Source organism: Eubalaena glacialis, chromosome 4, assembly GCF_028564815.1.
Source record: "Eubalaena glacialis isolate mEubGla1 chromosome 4, mEubGla1.1.hap2.+ XY, whole genome shotgun sequence".
NCBI lineage: Eukaryota > Metazoa > Chordata > Mammalia > Artiodactyla > Balaenidae > Eubalaena > Eubalaena glacialis.
This window is the reverse complement of record NC_083719.1, coordinates 167,448,435-167,469,325: the sequence shown is the minus strand read 5'-3', so window position 1 is coordinate 167,469,325 and position 20,891 is coordinate 167,448,435. Positions and strand designations below refer to the sequence as shown.

Genomic DNA, 20,891 nt, shown 5'->3' with positions numbered 1-20,891 from the left:
CAAATTACCAATGGCATTTTTTACGGAGCTAGAAAAAATCATCTTAAAATTTGTATGGAGACACAAAAGACCCCGAATAGCCAAAGCAGTCTTGAGGGAAAAAAACGGAGCTGGAGGAATCAGACTCCCTGACTTCAGACTATACTACAAAGCTACAGTAATCAAGACAATATGGTACTGGCACAAAAACAGAAACATAGATCAATGGAACAAGATAGAAAGCCCAGAGATAAACCCACGCACCTATGGTCAACTAATCTATGACAAAGGAGGCAAAGATATACGATGGAGAAAAGACAGTCTCTTCAATAAGTGGTGCTGGGAAAACTGGACAGCTACATGTAAAAGAATGAAATTAGAATACTCCCTAACACCATACACAAAAATAAACTCAAAATGGATTACAGACTTAAATGTAAGACTGGACACTATAAAACTCTTAGAGGAAAACATAGGAAGAACACTCTTTGACATAAATCACAGCAAGATCTTTTTTGATCCACCTCCTAGAGTAATGGAAATAAAAACAAAAATAAACAAATGGGACCTAATGAAACTTCAAAGCTTTTGCACAGCAAAGGAAACCATAAACAAGACGAAAAGACAACCCTCAGAATGGGAGAAAATATTTGCAAACGAATCAACAGACAAAGGATTAATCTCCAAAATATATAAACAGCTCATGCAGCTCAATATTAAAGAAACAAACACCCCAATCCAAAAATGGGCAGAAGACCTAAATAGACATTTCTCCAAAGAAGACATACAGATGGCCAAGAAGCACATGAAAAGATGCTCAACATCACTAATTATTAGAGAAATGCAAATCAAAACTACAATGAGGTATCACCTCACACCAATTAGAATGGGCATCATCAGAAAATCTACAAACAACAAATGCTGGAGAGGGTGTGGAGAAAAGGGAACCCTCTTGCACTGTTGGTGGGAATGTAAATTGATACAGCCACTATGGAGAACAATATGGAGGTTCCTTAAAAAACTAAAAATAGAATTACCATATGACCCAGCAATCCCACTACTGGGCATATACCCAGAGAAAACCGTAATTCAAAAAGACACATGCACCCGAATGTTCATTGCAGCACTATTTACAATAGCCAGGTCATGGAAGCAACCTAAATGCCCATCAACAGACGAATGGATAAAGAAGATGTGGTACATATATACAATGGAATATTACTCAGCCATAAAAAGGAACGAAATTGAGTCATTTGTTGAGACGTGGATGGATCTAGAGACTGTCATACAGAGTGAAGTAAGTCAGAAAGAGAAAAACAAATATTGTATATTAACGCATGTATGTGGAACCTAGAAAAATGGTACAGATGAGCTGGTTTGCAGGGCAGAAGTTGAGACACAGATGTAGAGAACAGACATATGGACACCAAGGGGGGAAAACTGCGGTGGGGTGGGGATAGTGGTGTGCTGAATTGGGCGATTGGGATTGACATGTATACACTGATGTGTATAAAATTGATGACTAATAAGAACCTGCAGTATAAACAAACAAACAAAACAACTAATACTAAACTTTCATTGGGTTATTTGTATGGAAATATGTTAATATAAATGTTTCAGACATTACATGAAATTTCTAAAAATCTTATATGTTCTGGTATAATATTATAAGTCATAATCCTAGTTATTACTTTAAAATGTATATCTCAGAAATAACTAATTTTCTTGTCAACTGCATTATTATGAACTTTCATCAAATCTTTAACCGTGGTCATTTTTAAGTATTTTGTCATTTACAGACAGTTCTGGGTGTACTCTGATGCTTTTGTAAATATGTTCCTATAAAAGGGTTTCATCTTCAGGAAATTCATGGAAAAGACTCTGACAAGTACAGGTTTCTGGTACCTGACTGTACTGCTGAACTGAATGAATAAGCATTTTCAGAACTCTAATGAAAAACTGATGAGCTCATAAAAGTGCTAACAAAAGATCAAGATGAAAAAAAAAAATTAATTACATGGGACTGAGTGAACTGATGAGGATGAGTATAATTTTTGTGACTTTCTGTTTGAATTTAAAAAAAGAAAAAATCCCACAAGAACTCAGAGGCAAAGAATATACAAATCAATTTTCACTGCAAAGTAAAGGAGCTGTTGCAGTGGAGGATTACTGGACTGAATGTCAATATTATGACATAGTATGAGTGTGTTTCATGTTTGGTAATTGCAATCATTGTTGCTTTTGTTGTGGTCATCCATGTACAATGCTTGGTGTCAGTCTATTTATCTCTTGTAAAAATAAAATACAGTGTGTGTGAAAAAAAAAAACAACAAAAAAAAAACAAAAACAAAAACAAACAAACAAAAAATTGATCAGGACGAGCAAATGTCCTCCAAATGCAAATGTATAAGAACAAGATCTGTGAAAATGCAGTTCTGTGGCAAGAAGCTTGGTTTAGTCATTTCCAAAAACATAAATGTGATCTGAGTCCACATCAATGAAGGTATTGCCTTTAGGATAAGGAGGTGTAAGACCCTATGTACTTGGAACCACAATTTGATCTGAAACAGAGGGACCCTGACAAATGGAGCTGTTCAGAGAACAAAGGGACCCAAGAGGGGAGGGAACTGGAGACCACAGCATGGCAGGCCTGGGGCTGCTGACTCAGGAGGAGAGAGGGAGGCGGGGCCTGGGGCTCTGAAGGACTGGTGGCTGGAAGAGGGAATGGCCTTACTCTGTGTGGCCCTCTGGAGAGGACAGCCCCAGGTGGCTGACACAACCCCACAAGGCAGCACTTGCTACCAGTTAGAGCTGCTTGGGGGTGGGTTGATCTGTTTGAGGAGGTGGTGAGTTCCCTATATTGGAGGCATGCGAGCAAGGTGACATGACTCTCTATTATAGATGCTGTAGAAGGGCAGGGGATTGGACCAGGTGACCTTCAAGTCACCACCCCACCTGGGCCTAGGTGGTCTGGAGCAGGGAGGAGCTCTGAGGGCTGGGCAAGCCTCTGACCTACCTTCTCCCGGCTGCTGTGGGCGGTCAGGGAGCGGTGGGCTGCCCCGCGTAGGGCTGTTCTATAGTTGCAGAAATTCCCTGTTGGGTCCATCTGGTGCTGGAAGGAGATAGGGAGGTATTTGGGCAACTGTGTCCTGGGGATGGCTGGTGGCACCCAGCAGCCCAGCAGCCTTGCTTACCTCGAGGATGAAAAACTTGGCTGTCTTCACTTTGGCCCAGGTCTTCTTCAGCCTTGAGACAGGGCTCATGTTCATGCCAGCTGAAAGAGGGAAGGCTGAGCTGGGGGCAGGGCCAGGCGGGGAGGGCTGTTCTGAGCTGCACAGTCCCTCTGTGAGGCCCCCAGCTGGCCTAGCCCCTCAGGCTGCACCCTGACCAGGGCTGATGTTTGTGGAGCCTCGGCCTGCCAGATGGAGAGTGGGTGGGTGCTAATGGACACTGCATCCAGGTAGGCCCGGCTTCTGTATGTGCAGGGCCCCTGTCCCAGTCCCCACCACACTGGCCCTATACTGTGACCAGGGGCCTGCTTTGGGCCCCTGCTTTCCCTGGTTCTGGGGACACACTGCCAACCTCTCATCAAGCACCCTGAAAGGGCTGAGCTTGCCTCAAAAGGGGCACCTCCCCAGGACCTTTGGGGTGGGGTGGGGGGAACATGGGCCCAGCCTGCACCCACCCCTGCTCAGGTGGCTTGCACCCCACCCGCCTGGGCGTGCCCACTCCACCCTCTCTGGGAGCACTTGCACCGGGGGCCCCAGGCCTGGCCGGCCCACTCACAGATGATGGCCATTAGGGAGTTGAAGTTGCCGATGTTGAAGCACTCACGGGCTACGTCGATGAAGAACTCAATCACCTGGGCCCTCTGTTTCTTCTTGGCCGGCTGGGGACAGGGCATATGAGTCTCAGTGATGACGTGTCCCCACCCTGCCCTGACCAGACACCCTGCTTACCTGTCCTGTCCCTCATTAACCTTCTTTAAGCCCATTTCACAGCTGAGATGCTTGATGCCAAGGCAATTTGTAGCCCAGGGGCTGAGGCTCTCAGTGCACCCCGGGCAGAGCTAGCACAGAGCCCATTGCCATGGAGGGCCGGATGGGGGCTGGCGGGACTTCTGTGGCCACCCAGGAGCCACCTGCAGCATGGGAGGTGCTGGGGGTCCCCTCATGTCCTCCTGCTCTCTCAGGCCTAGCTCCAGCACCCCTACACCTAGAAGCAGAAAACACGGCTCCCTCACCTCTCTTCCCAGCACCAAACTTCTTCACTTCACACGGGGTGAGGGGGCCACACGGTGACCCCGAGGCCCTGTCCCCTAGCAGCCCCACCACTGCTTTCTGTCGACTGACTGTGATTTCAACCCCAGCTCGAGTCGAGTGCGTGAGACTTTGACCTCTCTGATGGGTCAGAACCAAACTGTGTCCTCTCCAAGGCTGAAGCGCTGCCTGACTCTGGGGTGGGCTCTGTCCAGGCTTCACTCAGACAAACCCCCGTCTTAGCTGCCAGGCCAGCGATGCGGTGTCAGAAGCAGGCAAGGCCCACGGAACCCTACAGTGTTCTTTCCACGTAGATTGCCCTCCTCCCATAAATGCAGAAGTGGTCCTTACTGCTGCCAAGAAGCCTGCTGTGGTGTCTGAGGAGCTGTGCACCCAAAACCCCTTTGGAGAGCTGCCCACCTGAGGTCCTGCCCTGTCTTTCATGGGACAGCCCACACAGGGATGATGATGGTGACCGAGCAAGGTGGGGGATCAGGGCCAACTACTAGGGTGGATGTGGGCACTCTGACAGGAAGCGCTGTCTCAGGCTGAGGTATCACATATGAGCTTCTCCTTCTGAGCCTCTTCTCCTTTCTCGGTCGCAGACCCCTCATAAACACCTTACGCCCCAAGCTCTGTCTCAGCGTCTGCTTCCAGAGAGCCCACCCTGGCACATATGCTGCCTCCAATCTTCCTCTGAGATGGGGGACCTTGGGCTTCACCTGACAGTGGGAGAATGGGTTTGGGAGAGGGTTCCATTGCCATAAGGAAGGGAAGAGGGTGGGCAGGGTCTGGCTTGGCGGGGCTGAGACCCGGTGGAGAGCATGTCCAGCTGCCAGAGACCTGGACTTTAAAGTGCAATCTCCCACTTCTTAAAGGTTAGATTATCTCTACCTCTAAGTCTTGAGTGAGCCAAATGGAATTCGGCTGCAAGCCAGGCCAGTCCGCCCCAGGCACAGGTGGAAGAAGCAGAGCCCGCCCCCCTCTCCCTCAGCAAGCATCTCTCTGACACCCTCTGTGACTGGCAGGTGGATCCACGCCAGGCAGGATCCATCGGCACTCCAGGATCCACTGCATCACTGGCCTGGCAGCTAAGACGGGGGTTTGCCAGGCTCTACCCAGAGGGGAGATATCACTACAGGCAAGCTGGGTGACACCCGGTGTCCCAGAGCGTGCCCAGCCTGGCCCTGGGCTTGGAGACAGGCTCATCATGCTCTTCTGGTTCCCTCCCAAGAAGGCTCCTCTCAAGCCCTGGCCACCTTTGGCCATACCAGGTCAGGCCCTGGCTTCCTACGCACCATGCAGATCTCAGTAGCCACGAGGTAGCACAATCTGTTGAACCATTTCACGTAAGCTTCCAGGTTGTTAGTCTTGTCACTGAAACAAGGCTAGGAAAGACACAAGGACCATGCTCAGGCTTTTTGTCAATAACTTTTTGAACACGAATAACTTTTTGAAGTCAGCCATGATCATTATAGACAATCTGGGAAATGTCGAAACCTCAAAACCATCCACAAATATCTCAAAACCATCCACAAATACATGATTTGACATGTATCCTTCTAGTCTCTTTTTCTATACACTTAAAGACGTAACTTAATATGATATATGTATATCATATACCCACACACACAATTAATCCTCATTATTCACAGATTTTGTGTTTGCGAATCTGTCTACTTCCTAAAATTTCATTTGTAACCCCCCAAATAACACTCATGTCACTTCTTGGTCATTTGTGGACATGTGCAGAGTGGCAAAACATTTGAGTCACCCAATGCACCTGTGCGTTCCCAGCTGAGGTTGAGCTGATGCCCTGACTTCTGGTTTCAGCTCCCATACTGTAAACAAGTGTCCTTTTTGTAGTCTGTTTAGTGTCTTTTTTTTTTTTTTTTTTGCATTTTTGTGTTTTTTCTTGGTGATTTCACTGTTTAAAGTGGTCCCAAGCACAGCGCTGCCGTGCTGTCTTGTGTTCCTAAGCACATGAAGGCTGTGACGTGCCCTAAGGAAAAAAATATGTGTTAGATAAGCTTCGTTCAGACGTGAGTCACAGTGCTGTTGGCCATGAGTTCAATGTTATTAAATCAACAATATATATTAAATAAGGTCTCATTAAACAGAAACACACATAAATCAAGATTGTATATTGACTGGTTGATGAAAATGTTGTGATGAAAGGCTTGCAAGGAACTTAACCCTATATTTTCCCCAGGAGTAATGGCTCAGTATTTGCTAATTCAGTGTTCACAACGACTATAGGATATAATGATGGTGAATAATGAGGACCAACCATATGTATTTATGTACGTATGTGTGTATGTATGTATGCATGTTTCTATCTCTATCTCTATATTCTATATATATTCCCACATTTTCCCACATGAACCCTTTCATGTGCTATAAAATATTCTTTGGAAACATAATTTTAAAAATTGATGTAGACTATTCCACTGTATAAGTGTACTACAATTTCAGAGAATCCAAAAGAAGTAAAGAAAGAAGGAAAAAAAGAAGCACAAGAGGTAAAGAAGACAAGGTACAACAGAAGACAGTAAAAACAAATCCATCTAGAGCAGTAATTACCCTGATATAGACCAGTCACTGTAATTAAAAAAAATCCAGCCTCCTGCTATTTTCAAGAGATACACCCCAAAGCCAAGGATATAAGTAAAAAAATTGAAAAATACACATGATAAATATTTATGTGATATTTATCATCACATAGTTATATTAAGATTAGACAAAGTAGACTTTAAGGCAAAAAAAGACTCCAAGGCAAGAAGCATTAGGAGAGTTTAAAGGGTAACTGCCTAATGATAAAAGTTTTGATTTATTGAGAATATGTCATGAATCTAAATTTGTCTGCACCTAATAGCATAGCTTCAAAATATGGAGGCAAAAATAATCCAGAAAGGTAAATTCCTTATAAGGAGGAAATTAAGAATACTTGTTTGTTAAAAGACACAGTAATGAGGACGAAAAGCAAAGCAACCAACTAGGAGAAGAAAATTTGCAGTACATCTAACTGACAAGGGATAATTAACTAGTACGCATTTTAAAAACTCACAAAACTCTTAAAAATTCTTAAGAAAAAGACAAATCACCAATAGAAAACCGAACAAAAATCAGGGACAGGCATTTCATAGACGAAAAAACAAGAATGTCCAAAACACATGAAAAGATGCTCCATTTAACAGTTTGACAAAAATGAAAAAGCCTGACAATTTCAAGCGTCAGTGAGGCTGTGGAGCAAGAATAACTCCCTGCTGGCAGTGGAAATGGATACAGCCTCACCTGGCATCACCTGGTAAGTTTGATCATATGCCCACCCTGTGACAGACACAGTGATTCCCTTCGTAGGTATATATTAGAGCAACATCTCAAAGTGTTGTCCGTGGACTCCTGGGGGTCCCTGAGACCGCTTCAGGGGGTCCACAGGGCAAACCTAATTTCATATTCATAGATTATTGCCTTTTCACCGTGTTGACATTTGTACCAATGCATAATAGAATGATGGGTAGAATTGCTGCCACCTTAGCCTGAATCGAGACAGAGGCACCAAATGACACCAGTGGCATTGTGTTCTTCACTACCACACACTCACAGTAAAAGAAAAAAAGTGAGTGTGACTAAGAATGTCCTTGAGGACACAAAACTTTTCAGTTTTATTAAATCTCAACCCTTGAGTACATGTCTTTTTCATATTCTATGTGACAAAATGGGAGTGCAGTTGTCCCTCGGTATCCTTGGGGGAATGGTTCCACCTCCCCACTCAGATACCAAAATCAGAGGATGCTCAAGTTCCATATGTAAAATGGCATACTATTTGCATAAACCCATGCACATCCTCCCGTATACTTTAAATCATCTCTAGATTACTTATAATACCTAATATAATGTAAATACTATGTAAATAGTTGCTTGGGTGAGCAGCAAATTCAAGTTTTGCTATTTAGAACTTTCTGGAATTTTAATTTTTTCTAATATTTTTGATCTGAAGCTGGTGGAATCCGCAGTTGCAGAACCTACAGATACGAAGGGAAGACTGTAGGCATAGGCACTTCTGTTGCACACAGAGTTTTGATGGTGGTCTTGCGGAAAAGCACTGGTGTGATTGACTTGTGAGCTGAACTTTACTCATGGAGCACCATTTTTACCTGAAAGAAGGACTGACCCATTATGGTTACTCAGACTTCAGTGTTTGGCTGATATTTCCTTGAAAATCAACAAAATGAGCCTGTAACTTCAAGGAAAACAACTGATAGTATTCGTTGCCAAGGATAAAATTCAAGTTTTCAAGAGAAAATTGGGAACTTATAAAATATGTATTTGCCTCTGGAGCTTGACAGCTTCCCAATACTTAAGAACTTTTTGGGTGATATCAGTAGTGAATATATATAATGAATATCATTTAAAAATATCATATAATGAAACATGCCAACATTCAGAAGGTCTGCTTGATTCAGTGAACCCGTATTTTCCAAATGGACAATATATGTCACAAAATCCTGCATGGGCAAAAAGATCCATTCAAGATGCAAGATGGACCAATGAATTTTAAAGTGATAGAGTTTATTTTCAGATTCCAAATTGCAGCTGATCTTAAAAAATTACCCCTTGTTGAGTTTTAGTGTACTATCAAAGAAGAATATTCACAATTATCTGAAAAGGCTGTAATATACTCCTCTCTTTTCCAACTACATATTTGTGTGCGGATGGATTTTCAACCAAAATAATGTTAGGTCAAGAGATTGAATGCAGAAGTAGGTTAAGAGAATTCAACTGCCTTCTACTGTCAGTCACTAAAGAGATTTGTAAAAATACTGTAAAACAATATCACTCTTCTCATTAATTTTTTTATTTTGGAAAATAGAGTTTTTTTCATAAAACTTACATTAACATAGAATGAGTTATGATTTTTGAATAAATAAATATTTTAAAAAATTATTGGCTTTAATGGCTAATAGAATAAATACCGGTAGATATTATTAGTAAATAATCAAAAGTTCTTTGGGGTCCTCCACAATTTTTAAGAGTAAAAAAAGGCATCTTGAGACCAAAACGTTTGAGAACTGATGCCCTAGAAAAAATGTACACACATACATTAGAAATGTGTAAGAATGTTCATAGCAGCAATACCTACAATAGCCAAGAGTCTGGAAATACAAAAATGTTCACCCACAGTAGAGTGGGTAAAGAAATGTCACGGGCAATCTTGATGTATTTCACAATAAAAAATAATACTTGGAAATGGCCAAAACCCCAAACAAAACAAAACAGAACAAACAACTCACTAAGAGTAGCAAAGTCTCCTTCCCACTCTTGCTCCCAGCTCCATGCTGGGCTCCCCAGAGTAACCAGTATTCCTAGAGATTGTCCACACGCATGTGCAAGGAGATATGTATCATGCACCCTCCTATCTGTTGTTGTTACACAGATGGTCACATACTCTTTGCCACTGCTCTTCACTCTACTTTCTTCTCTCAACAATGGACCTTTGGTGATTATTCCATTCTTACAGTCGCTCTTACTCTAATAGTTGCACAGCATTCTATGTATGGATGTATTATAATGTTTAATTGCGTCCCTGTGGATGGTAAGGTAGTTTGCTTCCAGCCTTTGGTCATAAAGCACAGAAAGATATCCCAAATATCTTTGTGCATACATCTTTGTGTACATGTGTGTGTATACCTGTAGGGTAAATTGTTAGGTGTGGAAAGTTGGGGTCCGGAGTGTATATTTCAAGTGTTGATGCTATTGCCATGCTGCTCTCCAAAGTGGCTGTGCCAATTTCACCCTTTACCAGCCGTGTATGAGATGGTCCCTTTCCCTGCACATACACACCCATAATGTTTAATCATTGCTTATCCGAGAGGTGAAATGCAATTGCATATTTAGTTTGCTCTTCTTTTATTAGGTGCCAGGGCAGAAGACAGGATATTTCCAGTTCTGGTTCGGATTTAACTCCTTGATAAGCACCAGGCTAACTGCTGGTTGGGCTCTGAGAGAGAGGGGTAGGCTCTGAAATTCCACCTTCAGAGGGAAGAGCATGCCCTTAACTTCCTTGGGCAGCTTGCACCAGCCCGCGTTCCCCCAAGTGGCCGCTAGAGGGCATCAGCGCCCACCGCAAAGCACCGGGAGGGCACATGGGGTCTTGGAGCGGGCCCCGTGCGAACCTCTACCCTCTAACCCACCCAGGGCTTCTGCTCCTCGACCGCCACTCCGCCCTCGCTGGGTGGGTGACCCGGCCAGGCTCATCCCGCCCTCCCAGGCTTCCCCGGGACTCAGGGCTGCTGGGGTGTGATGGCCTTGGGCTAGGGGCATGGGTAGAGTGGGCACAACCCCTCCAAGCCCATCTGCCCTTGGTCCCTCTGAAGCTGGCTCAGCTGATGCTCCGGGGATCCCCCAGAGGGACCGGTGAGTAGGGGTCACTGCTGGGACAGTCCGTCCAAGGGCCTTCTACCTTTGTGCTGGCCAGAGGGTCCTTGTTCACAAAAGCCTGGACAAATTCCTCAGGTCCAATGTGTCGTAGCCGTTCCTGCACCAGAGACAGAAAAGGAGTTGGGAGAAGGGGAAATGTATGGGGAAGGGATGCTCCCTGGGGGCCTGGCATGGGCCCACCTGCCCTTCTCACCGGGCCTCTACAGCCCTGTTCTGGGTTGTCACAGAGCTCAGCACCATCTTGAAGGGGGCAGACCCTCCTTTCCTATGCTCAGGGGCTGCTGTATTTCATGGGGGCAGGGGTCAATGTCTCCATAGGGAGTGCTTGTGGGGTGTGATACCTAGGAAACCAGGTTCGAAATCGGGTAATTGAAATGACCTGCTCCCTCCAGGGTAGGCCTGGTGGCTAAGAGCATGGGGTCTGGGTCAGAACTGAATCCTGGCTCTGTCCCTTCTGCTGTGTGACTTCTGGCAAATCACTTAAACACTCTGGGCTTTAGCTTCCTCATCTGTGAAAAGAGAAAAATAATAGCACCTATCTGGTAAGGTGGTGGGAAGATGAGATAGTGCATGTAAATCTTGAATATAATGCCTGGAAAGCAGTAAGGGCGCCATAAATGATGGAGGTTTAAAAGAAAAGAACCCTACTCCCCAGCTTCCCTTCTCTCTGGGGCAGGCCCCTTTGGCCTCTGCATCTACAAGGAACCCAATATACTGGAGGTTAGGCCAGGGCATCCCTTTCACACGCAGGAAGGCCTGTCTGCGCTTCTCTGGAAAGCTGGGGTGGGTACAGTGTGACTGTGTGAGTCCTGGATGGGGAAAACCGAGGCCCGGGTGGGGAAGGCCCTAGATGTGGGAGGATCACACATCAGGTGGTGTCAGAGCCAGGATCTGAACCTAGTTCCTCTGTCCCAGGCCTGGACTCTCAGGCAGGCCAGAGGTCAAAGTTGGGCAGGGCTGGTACCTCCAGCCTTCCTGTTTCTTGCTCCAGGTGTGGTGAGAGACTGCTCCAGAGTCAGGGTCCTCTGGAGATGCCTGGGTGGCCCTGATGTGATGGGCTCAGGCCCTGGGTTAGGCTGAGACCAGGTGGGGGACAAGATGGGGAGTGGGGAGGTGGCTGGCTATTTTCAGTGTTCCAGGCTCTGCGTCTGAGTGGAGGGCGGTGTGGGCCTGCTCACCAGCTCCACGTGGGTCAGCTGCTGAGCCAGTGTGTAGGGGTCACTGCAGATGCTGAGGAGCTCCCTGTGGATAGAGGCTGGAGGCTTGTTCCTGTAGGAGATGGGCTTGTCAGTGCCCAGCAGGCTTTCTGGCCCCTGGCCCAGAGCCGCCAGCTTCTGGTGCAGAGCCTGCAGGAGCTGATGCATCCTCTTTCGGTATGCCTGGCGGAGGGTAGAGAGAGGGTGCTCAGGCCTGGAAACCTGTCTCCGCATGTCTAATATCTGCAGCAGGCAGGCTCCCCAGCTGTCAGGGATGGGCTGCTCCTAGGTGTGCCTGCACCTCCCCCACCCTGAAACAGGACCCAACCCAGGGCAGGCTGGGTTTGGGGCCTACAGTCAAGGCTGGCTGGGGAGAAGGCTGCAGGATCACCAGTGGGAGCCAAGAAGAGCACACATTAGGGAGGGTGGCTGTGTGCAAGCCCCCCCAGCTGTCTGGGGAGAGGGGCAGCATGGGGTGGGGACTGCCAGGGAGTGGAGGGAGAGAGGAGGGAGATGTGGAATTGGCCCTGCCCTGGGCGCTAGTCTTTTGCTTGGCTTCAATGGGGGTCCCCTCCTGTCTCCCAGGCCTAGCTTAGAGAGGCTTTCCCTGACCAGCCTTGCTGTCCATCCTCTGCCCCTGGCACTCTGTCTCCAGCTCACCCTGTGTGACTTCCTTATGGGACCACTGCAGGAGATGATTGGGGTTGTTTACTCCCCTGCAGAATGACAGCTCGGCAGGGGCAGGGAAGTCCGCGTTAACCTCTCTGTGTCACAGCTCTGGGCATGCAGTGGATACTTGATAACCATTTAGTGTACCGACAGAGCCCCTCACCATGCAGCTCAGATGCTCTAGGCTTGGTGCAGGGACCACCCTCCACAGGGAAACTGATTATTGCCCCTCAGAGACCCCTATTTCCAAGGAAGGTGCATCAGACTAGCTGGGTTTACTGAGCAAGATGTCCACACATTCCCAAAGGTTTGGTCAGTAGTCCACAGAACAGGCCCCCGACTGGTCAGCAAATGGCTCCCCCAGAGGTGGATTCAACCCCCTTGAGCCAGGAGCTGGCCTGGGAGTGGCAGTGGGCATCCAGGGCCTGGACTCCTGGCAACAACAGGTGTCAGGCAGACAGGTTCCCAGCGGGGCCTGGTCCCAGAGGCCTCAGAAGAAGGTTGTGGATAGGCAGTTCTGCCAGGTAATCTCAGATAGAAAAAGTGCACATTCTTCATGCACACAAACCCAGAGGCATTTTACAGGTGGGGCATAGGGTGTAGGGCTTGCCTGGGGGACCTCAGTGTTTCCTCAAGTCTCTGATGGGGCTCAAAGGAGCACTGAGGTCCAGCACTGTTGGTTCCCAGAGCTCTGGTGATGGAGGTGGCATCCCAGCCCCTTATGAAAGTGCTTCTCTGTGGAGTGGCCAGGGCAGCTGTGGTAGAGCCCTCAGGACACAGGAAACCCAAACCCAAACCCAAACCCTAACACTAACCCTAACTCCCAGAGCCGTGGGGGGCAGACCCAGAAGGCACCCATGCCCAGGCACACTGTTAGCTGGGCAGTGTGTGGGTAAACTGAGGTCCAACTCTTCCCTTTGTCGCCCGTGGAAGGAACAACCCATATCAGCTTTGCTGTATCCAAAAGTGTGGTCAGCACACATGCTGCCTCCCAGGTCTTCATCTGAGTGCCAGGAAGATAGTGAGTTAGGTCCAGCCAGAGCCAGCCCCGGTGACACAGTCACCGGTGATCCCCGACACCTCCACCAGCCCCCCACCTGTCTCTGCTACCCAGCCCAGAGGTGACTACACTGGCTGTTGAGATCCTGCATTTCCCACTCAACCAACCCTCCACCACCCCATCTGGCTCCCCTCCTGTCACCAGACTAACTCTCACTGGCACCAAGGACCTCCTGTCATGAAAGTCAGGGGCTGTTTCTCAGGCAGCATCTGCCCCAGCTCCCCAGTTTCTCCTGCCTTGGGCTGTTTGCAGGCTTGTCTGTCTACACTGTGATTGCATGCTGGGTTCCTCCTGCCTCTGTCTATTCCTCTCTTCACCATCCTCTGTACTTCATTCCTGGGTTTTCTGGTTCATGTGCAGAGTGTCGTTTAGTATTCGTGTGCGGACAACCTTCTCCTCTGATCTCCAGAGCCATGTGGGCAAGGGGCCACCTGGACCTGGTGCATGCAAGAAGTCATGCTCTCCTCCCCAGGGCTGCCTCTTCCACCTGCATCCCTGTCTGGTGAACGGAGCAGTGGCATCAGGCACCTGGACGTGGAGCCATCCTCAAACCACCTTCTCCCTCAGGCCCTCCAGGCCATCACCAACCCTCTTGATTTTGCTTTCTTCCATTTCCATGCTTGTCGTCCACCACAGTGTATGTGGTCCAGGCCATAGTCATTTCCCTGTTGGCGGCAGTGGCCTCCTCAGTGGACCCCATGCATTCACGCCAGCCTCTCTCCATTCCACCCTGTAGCAAGAGTGTTCTGTTCAAAATGCACATTTGACCACTGCGCCCTCCTTCCCTAAATTGCCTCCCTGCTTTTGCAAAGACAAAAAGCCTGACATGGCTTGGAGGCCCTGAGGTCAGCTCTGGCCATGCTCAATGGCCTCCATGTAGCCCTTGCTCCTCTTTTCTGTGCTCCAGACACAGACCACTCCCCCATCCCTTTGACCCCTTGTCCCTCCTGCCCCATGACCCAGGCCTTCTCCCTCCGAGCTCTGTGCCCTTCCTTCACAGCCCTTGTCCAAGCCTCTCACTGGAGTACCAGCTCCATGAAGGCAACACTGGGTTACTCTTTGCTGGTCCCCAGCATGAACATGAGGGGCCCACACATATTTGCTGATTAGATAAAACTGGCCTTCACCTGCGTCTAGTCAGTCAGCCTCTCCAAGGCAGACGTCAGAGCCCTACTGAAGTCAAGGATGCAGTGCGTCTGTGGCTACAGTTTGATAGAACCAGGCACTGGCCTTATTTTTAAAAATATGCAGACAATTTAGCAGGACTTGTTTCTATTGAACCAATATTCACTCCAAACAATTGCCACTGCTTGCGTGCTAATTCATTTAAAAATTTTCCAATAGTGTTAACCTCAAGCTTATCTGTTGGTTTTTTCCTGAATCTTCTGTTCCCCCTCTGAATGTGGGGAAGGTATTTGACCTTCTCTTTGACCTCCTCTCATTCTCTCACTGATTTCTACACCTTGTGGACACAGTCTGGGAGATCTCAGTGAATCTGGGCAGGCCCAGGGACCTGCCGCTGAGAACGCCAGTGTGTTCCTTGTCAGGAGCCCACATGTGGAGCACCAGGGTGCACCCAGCATGGCTCAGCTCCCCCCCAGTGGCTCGCCCGTGAGCTGGGAGGATGGGGGCTGGGCTGTTTTCTCTGTCATTCTCACAGAGCCGCCTGCTGTATGCACGGAGCCGGGTGTGAGTGTAGAGGTCGCCGTCCAAGGGTGGCCTGGGTGGTGGCCATGGCTCTCCAGGTGCCTCCAAGTTCTCTTGGACCGAGCGTTTCGTGATTAGGATCCATTTCTATCCAGACAAGTACGGGCCCTTGTTTTCTGAAGTTCCTGAAAGCTCCCACCTGAGCCAGCCCACGGGCGATGTCCAACGGGCTTAGCCCACCTGCACAGGCAGGAGTTCTGCACCCACTGCCAACTCGTTCTCTGAGTCAGCTGTCCACCACCTGTGCCCTTGGGGGGAGCCAGTAGACAGCCATGTGCGTGGGAAAGCAAGGCCAGAGCGAGGAGGGAGGGCTGCCCCTACAGTCAGCCTCCTCTGGCCAGCCCAGTGGGTGTGGCCAAGGCACTGCTGTCCTCCTGTCCTGTCTCCCTCACCGGGGCTGTGACCCTCTAGGCCTTCCTGTGATCCCCCAGTCTCCCTCAGCCTCGGCATTGGCCTTCCTGAACTGTAACTGCTGAGCGCAACCTACCAGGATGGGAGCCGAGGGTGGACGGAGCAGCACAGAACCCACAGTCATAGAGAATGACCTTCCCAGAGCCGCTCCAGCCCCTTGTTCCCAGTTACTGAGAGGTGGTGGGGAGCACAGTGAGGACATGAGGCTTCCAGGAAGTGGCAGGGGGGCAGGAAGAAAGAGAAAGGTGTCACCTTCCACAGCCACTTTGATGGGGACGCCCCACTCCTTCCTGGCCCTGTACCACCTCCTCCACGTTCCTGAGCAGCATTGTTCTCCTCACAGCCCTTTGAGGGAGGGCTTATCATCTTCCCTCTTGGAGAAATTAATTTAAGGTCCAGAGAGGTTAAGTAACTTGCCCAAAGACACGCAGTTCTGAAAACACTTGGGCTCATCTCATTGCATTATGCACAACACTTTATATCATTTGATCCTATCTCTGTGTAAGAAATCTTTTACAAGATGATTCTGAAATGTTTTTGGAGCAAAAGATATAATGCCTATGATTTAAAAACATAATTTGGAGGGAGGGGAAGTGTGTGAGGTGATAGAAGAAACAAGTTTGGCAAAATGTTGATAATTGTTGAAGCTAGGCTATGAGCACACAGGAGTTCATGGTTACTATTATCTATGTTTGTATATGTTTGAAATGTTCCATAACAAAAGTTTCAAAAAAGTTAAAAATAATCCCCATGTGCCTGAATTTTGGAAAGAATTTGTTCCTCATCATAGCTCACATTTACCAAGTGCTGAAATACGAGCACATGTGACTTCAGGGCCTTTGCCGCAGACCTGTGTGGTGGGAGCAGTTATCGTCTCCGTTTGACTGATGAAGAAACTGAAGTTCAGAGAGGGGAAGCACCTTGCCCAAAGTCACACAGCTGTGGTTTCTGAGCTGGGATCTGGGCTCAGAAGGTCTGACCCAGACCTCATGTTCTGAGTCCTGTGGGCCCGGCCTCATCAGTTTGGTTCAGGGCTCACCAGCTCCTTTCCCAGCTGAGACTGTGCCTATGCTGGGAGGGGAGCAGCCTGCAGTCCACCCGCAGCATCCAGGGGAGGGAAACCAGCAGCTACAGGACATCCCCTTGGAGCAGGTGCTTTCTGGGGAAAGGCAACTTGGGGATCACAAAGACACATGGGGCACCCCTGGCCTGAGCCTGGGTGGGTGGCATGGGGACTAGGGAATCCCAGGTCCAGTTCACACCACTCAGCACACCTAATTGGATTCCAAAGGAAGGAATGAGAAATGCCCCAAATGAGTTATTTCTGCTTTGAAAATCCACACCTGGTAGATGACTGCTTTCGATAGCCCGTTCATAGGTCTTGGTTGTATCTTATTTTCATCTACTGGGTAGTTAGAAAAGATTTCCCGGCACAGTCCTGACAGATGCTTGAGGGCTCAGTGAGGAGGCACTGCTTCTCAAGGAAACAAGCCCAGGACTTACACCCATCCCATGCCACCGTGGCCAGAATGGCAGGGTCTGCCTCTGAAATTGCTCTGCCAATGGCAGAGGCAGGCCTGATAAGGGCAGATAATCCATCTTGTCAATGGCTTAGACCTCACCTGCTTGAAGGCCTACTGTGGGGGGGGGAGGGAGATAAAGCAGAGGACTGGGCTCTCATCCCATTACATACCCTCTGCTCCATCCATCCATCCATCCATCTACTGTCCCTGCAACCATCTATTTCCCACCCATCTGTTATTGCCCATCTCCCCTTTTATACAGTCACCCACCCACAGATCCATCAATTCACTTATCTATCCTTCCTCCCTCCATTCTAACATTTGCCCTCATCCATCCATTCATACATCCATCCACCATCCATCCATCCATCCATCCACCATCAATCCACCTCCATCCATTCATACATACATCCACCATCCATCCGTCCACCCACCCATCCATCCATCCATCCACCCACCCACCTTCCCATCCACGTTCTCACCCACCCATCCATACCCACACATACCCATCCATCTACCCATTCACTCACCCTCCCATCCATCTAGTCATCCATCTACCCACTCATCTAGCTATCATTTCTACCTTTCTCCTCTACTTCTTTCCATCAATCTCTCCACATCCACTTACCCCATAAATCTCCCTGCCTACCCAACTGCCCAAACATCTTTCTTTCCCCCTCGACTCATCCATCAAAGTAGCCAACTATGTACCAAGCCAGTCAGTCAGCATCTCCCCTTCCTGCTTCATCCTCCTGATCCACCCAATCATTGAGCCTTCCCTGAGCCTCCTTTCTGCTGCAACCTAAGCCAAGTGTTATAATCCCCAGATGGATCAGGGGATGCAAAGGAGGAGGAGGAGATGACCCTCATCTCACTGAGCTCTCAGAACAACTAACTTGCTGGTTGTGTGAAATGACCTCAGGGCAGGGCATCCCTTTCTGAGCCTCAGTTAGGCCTTGGACTTTACAGCTTCCTGGTGCCCAGCCTGCCTTGGCAGTTCTCCTTTGCTCTGGCTGGCTCTGTGTTCAGACCCACTGTGGGGCATGTCACTAGCTCTCAGCTTGCCACATTCAGTCTCCTCCCAAGGCAAGCGACATGCACTCCCCCTCAGTGTTCTCACCCTAATCCTGGGAGGTAGGGAGTAGGGAGTTTTGTTCCTCTTTCACCTTTAAGTGCCTTCCCCAGCGTAATGCAGCTGGGAGAGCAGGGCACGGTGTGGGGCGCAGAGGCACCAGATGCCAGTACACTGGCTGCCTCCCAAGCTACTGGGGAAGAGGGTTTTGCCAGGCCATCCTAATGGGTCATCGACCAATGGCCCGACCACGCAGCCACAAGAGCCCTTCACTTGCCATCTGATGCCACTGATGAGAGCAGGACAGGAGAAAGGTCAAGAGACCAGGTCTGGAACCAGAGGCCTGCTCTCCCTGCCAGCTCTGCAGTGCCTGATTCTCTGATGGGGCAGAAAGGGGCTGATTTCAGAGGGGCTGCAGTGTGCCGGTGGGGAGATGAGGACCCTGAGGCCAGCCCAGGAACAGGCTCAGATCTGGGATGTGAGGGTGTAGACAAGGTGAAGAGAATCCCGCTTGGCTTGCCCACCTCGTCACAGGGGGCGATGCGGCCCACCACGTCCTTCAGGTGACTGATGGTCGACTCCTCCTGGAAGTCCCGCGGGAACGTCTCTGTCCACTCAGCCAACAACTGGAGCAGTTTGGGGCCAAACTTCCGGACCTGGGCCTGCAAGGCAAGCCGAGGGTCGTCTGCATTTGGTGAGGGTTGCTTGGGAGGTGGGGGTCACAGCAGCCACTGTCTCAGCCACTCACTGCGCATCTGGGCTGTCCGAGGGGCAGCAGCAATGGCCGAGGCGGGGTGGGTCTCGTGCCTTCTTTGTGCCAGGAGACAGAGACGGGACATGGGGATGGGGGCTGACCACAGCAGAGCAGAGGGGGACAGACACGTGTTTGGAATGGGGGTCATCTCTTGTTTGTAACTGCCAGTCATCCCATCTCCCTTTCTGTGGTGACAGCATCTCAGTTTTCCTGTGGGGTCCCCCTCTCCATCCTTCCCAGCTGATGCTGACCCAGGGCTCCAGGAGTGTGCCCAGATCAGTGCTGGCCAATCAGGGCATGGCACACCCCCATCATGCACTGTGATTGGCTCACAGAGGGGCATGTGGCCTAAGCTAAGCCAATGAGATTGGGGCTTTTATTTATCGGGATCCTCTTTCCACAGGATTGGGAAGGGTAGACCATGACCCTGGAGCCGCGGAGGCCACCAGTCACCGTGCAGAGAACCTGCCTGAGCAAGAGTGAGGCTGGCCCAGAGGAAAACAAAGCAAGGGGTCTTAGGGAGAAAGACCACGTTTTAATGGTGTTTGAGCCCCTGGAGCCAGTGGTAGCTTGAGACTTTGCAGTTACATGAGCCAGTAAAGTCCCTTTGCCTTAGGCCAGGTGAAACTGGGTTTCTATCACTGGACAGTGGAACCCTACTGACACATGTATAAATAGACAGTTGCAGCCCATGGGATATGGCGAGGGACAGAGGAAAGGATACGGTGAACGGAGGGAAGGCTGAGCCAACAGTGGACCCGCAGAAGAAGAAAGGGTGGAACAGAGGGTGCTGGGGGCAGGGAGACCAGAAGGCACTGCAGGGCCATCCCAGGCCACAGATGGGGATCTACTCATGGGGCTCTGGGGGCCCAGGTCTGGGCTGTGTGAGCTCAAGGGCTCCCCTAGGGCACTGGAAAACAGCACCGGGGTTAAAGGTTCTGACTCTGTCCCTTCTGGCTCTGGGCTTCAGACAAGTCAGAAACCCCTGTGGGCTCCTTGTCAGGAGAACGGGAGCAATTGCTGCCTCTCCAAGATGTTGATTCACAAGTGCATGTCAGGGGACAGCCAGTACACTCGGGGGCCCCTGGCCCTGCCTCTCACCTTGTCCAGCACTGGCTTGTCCAGCTGCTGCTGCTCGATGCACAAGTGGCAGACCCGGGCCAGGAGCTCCCGGGGCTCGATGAAGAGGCGGGAGCTCAGCAGGAAGGTAAAGATGTAGGCTTTCTGGGGGGATATGGGAGAAAGGCAGCATGTGCTCACAAGGGCATGGAAGGATGTGCCTCCCAGCCTACTCCACCCCCAGGCCCAGCCAGCCCCAGCTCTGCTGTCTCCCCCATGCCTGGTGGAAGAGAGCCCAGTCTGCTACCCCTCCTCCCCACTGGGTGGATCACCCACCTCAGGGTAGTAGTCAGCTTTGGGCACCAGCTGCTCGATCAGGGTGTCCAGGGAGGCTGAGGATGGAGCTCCATCCAGGAGGGGCTGCCCGGCCTGCTCACCATCCGTGGGCTCAGGGTGGGGTGGGCCGAGGCTGCCTGGAGTGACCATGTCGGAGGTGCTCAGTGTCCGGGGCATGCCTACCTGCAATGGCAAGGGGCATTTGGACCTCCTGGTCCCCCGGGATCCTGGCTGGGCAGGCCCTGCCTCCCATAGGCTCTTCTGTGCCCACCTGAGCCCAGTGATCACCTCCTGGGAGGGCTGCCAGGGAGGGATCCCCCCACCCCATAGCCACTGCATCCCCAGGAATCATCTCTTTTCCATTACCAGTCCTAGCCATTTAGGGGCTGACTGTTTCCAGTATCCACTCCTACTCGCAGTGAAGG

The 20,891-nt window shown here is 49.7% G+C and overlaps 1 protein-coding gene across 1 annotated transcript in view; it reads right to left on the bottom strand.

The window, feature by feature from the left end:
- RASGEF1C (RasGEF domain family member 1C) overlaps positions 1–20,643 on the bottom strand; it is a 38,777-nt gene extending 18,134 nt beyond the window's left edge. The window contains exons 1-9 of the mRNA XM_061188545.1: positions 20,467–20,643; positions 20,173–20,295; positions 18,842–18,979; positions 11,858–12,058; positions 10,702–10,776; positions 5,537–5,626; positions 3,766–3,868; positions 3,174–3,253; positions 2,996–3,091 (exon numbers count right to left, since the gene is read on the bottom strand). Coding sequence (XP_061044528.1) covers positions 2,996–3,091; positions 3,174–3,253; positions 3,766–3,868; positions 5,537–5,626; positions 10,702–10,776; positions 11,858–12,058; positions 18,842–18,979; positions 20,173–20,295; positions 20,467–20,643 — 1,083 coding nt within the window. The remainder of the gene's footprint in view (positions 1–2,995; positions 3,092–3,173; positions 3,254–3,765; positions 3,869–5,536; positions 5,627–10,701; positions 10,777–11,857; positions 12,059–18,841; positions 18,980–20,172; positions 20,296–20,466) is intronic.
- Between the last annotated feature and the right edge of the window lie 248 nt (positions 20,644–20,891).